This window comes from Brassica napus, unplaced genomic scaffold, assembly GCF_020379485.1.
Source record: "Brassica napus cultivar Da-Ae unplaced genomic scaffold, Da-Ae ScsIHWf_1616;HRSCAF=2230, whole genome shotgun sequence".
Taxonomy (NCBI): Eukaryota; Viridiplantae; Streptophyta; class Magnoliopsida; order Brassicales; family Brassicaceae; genus Brassica; species Brassica napus.
This window is the reverse complement of record NW_026015033.1, coordinates 1-6859: the sequence shown is the minus strand read 5'-3', so window position 1 is coordinate 6859 and position 6859 is coordinate 1. Positions and strand designations below refer to the sequence as shown.

General features: G+C 34.7%; 1 protein-coding gene and 1 pseudogene across 1 annotated transcript; one reads left to right on the top strand and one right to left on the bottom strand.

Moving 5' to 3' along the window:
• Window positions 1-251: 251 nt before the first annotated feature.
• LOC125598043 lies at window positions 252-3363 on the top strand (annotated as a pseudogene).
• Window positions 3364-4424: 1061 nt separating this feature from the next.
• LOC125598042 (flavonol synthase 3-like) lies at window positions 4425-6215 on the bottom strand. The gene is made up of 3 exons (XM_048772414.1): window positions 5707-6215; window positions 5076-5403; window positions 4425-4858 (listed from the first exon to the last, which is right to left on the bottom strand). Exons 1-3 carry the CDS (start codon window positions 6093-6095, stop codon window positions 4646-4648), a joined length of 930 nt encoding a protein of 309 aa, XP_048628371.1. The 5' UTR covers window positions 6096-6215; the 3' UTR covers window positions 4425-4645.
• Window positions 6216-6859: the final 644 nt, after the last annotated feature.

Here is a 6859-nt window from a genome sequence, read left to right as displayed (position 1 = left end):
TTCACATAAGAATAAAAGAACTGAAAAAACTGTCATACAATGTTAAATCATTCCTTGTACAAAATGCATGGTATCTTTCATTACTGCCCACTTTTGAAACAACTAGAGCCAAGCAATTAAGTTACAGGCCCATCGGGAGGTGAAAGTAGGCGTAATAGTTAAATAGGCCCATTTTAAAGTAAAAGTGGGCTTAGTAGATTATTGGGCCGAGTTTGTGTATGTGTATATACAAGAATAGTTTTGCCGCGAGCTTAAAATTTCCGTTGACGAGAGAGAGAGAGAGAGAGAGACAAAAGAGCCCACCCTTTGTGTTCCAAATTCTTGTCTCCAGAAAATCACGAAACTTTGGTTTTGTTTTGTTGTCTTAATCGTTTTACTTTCCTTGAATTATTGGTTTAAATTTTTTAAAAAATTTCAAATCTTTACCCTTTTGGACTCACATGGCGACTGAAACCCTAGAAGAGACGACGACGCCGGAAGTCAAATCTCCGGCGAAGGATGAAATTGGTGCTGGTGATGGTCCCAAGGAGAGAGAAGAAGACGAGGATGGATCGAAGGGAGGAAAATTGGAAGATAAAGATGAAGAAGAAGGGAATGTGAGTAAGAACTCATCGGTGACTCAGAGTAGTAGTGAGAGGCCAACGAGGGAGAGGAAGAAGGTTGAGCGTTTCTCGTTGCCTTCTCCTACGCGTGCTATACCGAACAAGTCCGTTTCTATTGAAAAGGTTATCACTTTTTGAAGAAAAAAAAGAAACTTTACTTTTGTCTTTAGAATTGAGTAGGTTTCTTATTATTATTATTATTTTTTGTTGTAACAGGGTCTTGGAACACCACTCAGGGAGATTCCTAATGGTATGTATTAATGTATGTGTGCTTACTTATAGTTGTGTTTGTTTTGATTGAATTCTTGTGGATTTGTGGAAAACAGTGAAACAGTCTTTGATGGTTTGACACATCCCTTAGAATCTAGAAGATGAGATTTTTTTTGTTTATTTTTACATTGGTAAGATTATAGATAGAGCCATTGTATTAAACACATGACAGTTCTGAAAAAATTATGAATGCCTTAGAGAAGCTTTAGTTTTTGGTTTCCCCTGGATATTATATTATTACTTCCAATAATTGGATACTGATAGTCTGACTCTCTGGTGGGATATTTTATTTTGTAGCTAACCCAATTAGCCCATTAACTACTGTCTTTGATTTGATTTTACCTTTGTAGATATCAGTTTGGTTTTCTCTTTAGTAGCTAACTGTACTGTGGATGTTAATTGAGCAGCTCCAAAAGTTAGTTATTTTGACAGTGTTCTTGTTTACATTTATTTACCATTGGAAGCATGTCTGATAATGTTTCAGTGGCTCATCAACTATCCAAGAGAAAAGCTGACGGCAACCTGATCTTACTACACACCATCCTGTATGGGAAGAAAGCAAAGGTGCTTTTTAAAATGTTTGATCACATTTTTTTCACATTTGATATGTATATTTCCCTTGCACGCATTTGTCCACTATGGATGTCTAATTAAAGAGTTTTGTTGCAGGCACAGATGATTAAGAAAAATATTAGTCAATTTTCTGGCTTTGTCTGGTCAGAGGAAGAGGTAACACCATTTCAGTTTCTATTTTATTACAGGGATTCATATTTTGCTATGCATCATGTTGACACTTACAAATGTTTTCTAGGAAGAGAAGCAAAGAGCAAAAGTAAAGGAGAAACTTGACAAATGCATAAAAGAAAAACTAATCTTCTTCTGTGATGTACTTGACATACCTATTAACAGAAGCCACATTAAAAAAGTAAGTAAGTCATAAGAATATGTCATTCATCTACTTATTATACCTTTTTCTAAGAATCCCTCTTGTCCTGATACTCTCACGAAGAAGTAGCTTTCAAAGTGCTTGAGTTTTTGGAATCTCCCAAAGCAACAAGAGATGTTATACTTGCTGATCAAGAAAAGGTATTGTTTGACTTTGATTCAGTACATTATTTGTCGTCAGTATGGGAGTATATTAACTTCTTTTTTTTTCTTCTGAAATTATAAATTTTAGGAAGCCAAAGAGCGCAAGAGCACACAGAAAAAGAGGAAATCTGGAGAATCTTCAGATACTCCAGCCAAGGTTTGTAGTGTCTTATCTCTAAATTATAGTATTTGTGTTCTTAATCTATCGGCTGTTGAACATTTTCTTTACTGCACAGAGGAAAAGACAAGCTAAAAAGGGAGACCATCCATCTGACAAAGAAGTAGGCAAGGATGAAGGGGATTCTGATTCTGAAGACAGTAAGGATACTCATGAGGAAGATGTTACAGCACCAGAAGAAGAAGATTGTGACCATGAGAAAACAGAAACTGAAGAGGAGAGAGACGAAGCAGAAGATGAGAAGAAGCCATCTGATAAGAAAACATCATCCAAAAAGATTAGCTCAGGGACCAAAGACTCTAAAAAATCTGCTGAAAAGTCATCCAAAAGAGTTGCAAAGCCAACTTCATCCCCAGCCAAGAAGCAAAAAGTTGATCATGATGATGAGTCTTCTAAAGAGAAAAGCAAGAGACAGTTGATTAAGCCACAAGCGAAGGGATCTAAAGAGAAAGGTTAATACTAAATTATATTTTTGAATTATTTGTGAAGTTAATCTGTTTTTATCAATGCTATAATGGATTGGATGCAGGAAAAGCCAGTAAGAAAGGCAAGGCAGAGCCCACAAGAGAAGAGATGCTTGAAGTGGTGACCAAAATGCTGAAGGAAGTAGACTTCAACACGGTGAGCTTAAGTTCAATATAATGGTTCTAAAGACTCTTGAAACAGTGTTCTTATACTCTATTGCTTTTCTTGATAACAGGCGACATTGTCAGATATTCTACAGAAGCTAAGTACGTTTCTTTGACTTTACAATCTATGTTTAAATGTTGGGGGAGCTCTTTGGTAACATTTGCTGTTTGTAATAAACATTCAGGCGACCACTTCGGTGTGGATCTCTTGCATAGAAAAAAGAGGTGAAGGGTGTTATCACGGATGCAATTAGTGAAATGTCAGATGTAGAAGATGAAGAATCTGAGGCTGGAAGTGAGAAGGAGAAGGAAGAAGAGGTGAAAGCTGAGGCTGGAAGTGACAAAGAGAAGGAAGGAGAAGAGGAAAAGCTAGAGGATTAAGGTTTAGTGAGTTTCTTCGCTCAAGGTTGATATGATGTGAAGAGAATCAGAACTGACCAAACAATGTGTAAGTGATTAATTAGAGAGTGTTGATTCAGTGACAGTGTAATCTTTCTATTACATGTAGTTTTAGTGACATGTAGCTCTTCTGTGTTGTTTAGTTTAAGTTATCTTCGTAAGTTTCTGTTAATTCTGTTTTCTATTAATGGTCAAAGGAAATCATGGGCCTTAATTTGGCCCAAACCTTCCTTCTAGAAAACACAAATTATTACGTGAAGTTTATAATCAATTAATGATATAAGACTATATAACAACTAATGCTATTTGTATATAGAATCCTTTCATAATCAAATAATCTAATTTATCTTTATTTTGAAGAGGACAAAGATTAAAATTTATCAAAAAATTTAGTGGCAGTTACAAGAAAACAAATGTTTAGGTTCCAAAACAAAACAAAAGGAAATTCACCATTGGTTTTTGTCTTTGTTAGCCTACAAATATGTTTGGAGTTTGATTACAAATTTACAAGTAGGTGGTGCTTTCATTTTTGATTACAACGATACCACTTGCGCACTAATGCAAATATTTAATTACAATTAAAAAACTTTCACCAAATAATTAATGAATGAAATTAATGTTGTTGGCCGACAAAACACATTTTTGATTAACATGAAGATTTAGGAAATCTTCAAAGCTTCAATTTCTTATTTTTTTATAGTGTATAGTATTTTTTATATGCCTAATCATATTTTAATCAATAAAAAATAAATTAGCGAATATTGTTAATAAATTTTAAACTAAAATTATAAATATTTATTTTAAAACAAAAATTTTATTCTACACCAACAATTAAATTGAAAATGAGGGAATGTGAACTTTAGGATCGTAGATTCATTACTTCTTTTTGCACTTTACGTAGAAGATATTAACTTTTTCTTTTATAAACACACTTTCACACACACGTGACTCTAATTTTGATTTGTAGAAAGAAGTCTCATTTGGTTCAATCGACAAGAAGCTCGAAAAGCCTCGTTATTTATAGTCCTTGCAGATAATAGGCTTGAACATAGAAGGATACAATGAGCTCCGGCTATGGTTCGGTGATCACATCAGGATCAGCACCGACAGAAAGTTGCCACGACATCCTCTGCTTTTCTTTATCCACCGACACTCTCTATGCAACCCGTTCTTGCGATAGTCGGTTAAAACGACTACTCAATGCAAACACGTATCGAGGCACATGTAGTATCGTTTTCTCTCTAAATCATCAGTTAATTAATTAAAGTATAAATTTGATAGACAAAACAAATATTATTTTTGTGACAAAAAAAAAACAAATATTATTTCTCGCATGGACAGGTGCTTCAACATTTATTTATTCAAAGCATAGAGTAAACTGAATATTAATTAACTGAAACTTCAGCATTAATTAACTGTAACAGTCGTTCATGATCTTGTCTCCTCTGTTTCTGGATGATGAGATTTGTATCACTCATTCACTCGAGAGGAAGCTTGTTCATCTTAAGAAACTTGTACTCTCTATAGACATAAGGCTTGAACTTTGGAGCATCATCAACAACTAGCTCCGGCAAAGGTCCGACCACGTGATCAAGGTTCGGTTCCGCGAACACCGGCCACGAGATTCTCGTCCTCACCGTATCCATCGTCGCTCTATGCTCTCCACTCTTATACCTCCCATTGCTCATCCTCTACAAAACTCACATTATTTTTGAAAACTATTGTATAAAATGTTATTAAATTTAGATAGAAACATATAAATTAAAACTTACTTAAATATATGTTTATCTTTTATTAAAAAGATATTAGACTTTCATGGACCGTGCACATAGCTAAGCAGGCCTTGTACCAATAATCAAAACCAAACAAACATGACTTATCTGAAAATGTTCAAAACTTTGTCTCTACCTTGATTTGGTCGGCGATGATGACAACGATCCCTGAGTCATCATACTTGACGTCGACCCACTTGTTGTCCTGGTACGCCTGAAGTCCGTCTACCTCATCAGCGATCAAGAACGTGATTCCATTGAGATCAGTGTGATGAGGAGCTCCGTAGAGCAACTCAAGTTTTGGACACGGCGGATAGAAGATGATTTTCATTAGATACTCCACCTTTTCTCCACCAAGACCTTCCTTCAATGCATCATGATGTAACCCTAGTCCTTCCGATAACCATCCCATGATTTTCTCAGATAGCTTCTTTATCTCCTTTGCATACTCCTCATTCACCTCCCTGTTACAAAATAAATAATCACTTTTTTTTCATTTTATAGAGTGTTTAAGATTAATACACACAGATTAAAAAAGTGTAAACTTATATTCAATTAATCTTAATTAGATAAAAATATCAACCAATAGTATTCAACCAATTCAAATATTTTCAATTAATGTTTCTTAAAAGTATACAACTTTTCAACATTAACTACTAAAAGTACCTTAAAATTTTAGAAAATCTAACATTTTGGAACAAAAAATAAATCTAGAAAATCTTACTTTGAGGAATAGAGGAACAATTACAACATTTTAATACTCGTACCTGTAATCTGGAGAGTTCTTAGGCCAGAATCTGTAGTTGATTCTTGACGGTGGCCAGACCCTGTGAAAGAGATGATCAGCCCATGTTTTTCTACCTTCTCCATCTTTCTTGTAATCCGTTGTGTATCCTTCTAAGTCCGTTGAATCAGCTGGCCTTGCTACGGCTTCCTTCTCCTTCTCAGGCAGCTCAAAGAACTCAGTCCCAAGTTCTTTCAACCGCCGCATCAGCTCGATGGGAATCCCGTGGTTAACCACCTGGAACATCCCCCATGTCTCGCTGGCTTTTACCACCGCACGTGCCACTAGGTCTTCGTTTGGGTTACTTAGATCGACGATAGGAATATCTACCGGAGATGTTCCTTGGAACTTTGAAGGGACTGATTCGGCCATGTTTTTTTTTTTCCTTTCTCACGATGGGAATATTGTTTATTTAGATGTTAGTTGGAGGGTGAAGGTGTAGTATGGGTTTATACTTTATATAGATAAGAGTACATGTGAATGTAGTAGGTGTATGACAGTATGAGTCATTCGTCAGTCACATACTCACATTACTTCACTCTACCACATTTTTCTATATGATTGGTTATTTGGTTATCAGAATATTAAAATGTTTCCAATGATTCAAAACTTTTATCTCTTCCTTTAATAATTGATTGTCAGTGGTGCAAATATCTATGATGGATTCTTAAAATTATAAAATAAAATATCTTAAAACAGGAAAAGCCCACTCAATAATCATACATCTGAAATTTATCATTATAGTTATTTTATAAATTTTGAGAATCTCTCATATATATTTGTGGTGAATATGCTTTTAGATTACCTTTGAATTTTGGATTTTCGGTACTTAAGTTGAACCATTTTGTAGGTAAGTCAATGACAAGAGGAGGTACATGTGCCCCACCTCATTGAAATATTTATAAGTTTAAAGATTAGTCCAAATTAATATATATGAGGATAATAACAAAAAAAAACTTTTTCAACCATTGACCAAATTAACAAAAGTAATTAATGTTGTTGGCCGACAAACCATATTTTTGATTAACATGAATATTGAGGAAATCTTCAAAGCATCAAGTTCCTATTATTTATATGACTTTAGATCATATAATTCCATATTTCCTTTTGGTTTTTGTTCCTTTTGCATTTTAGAA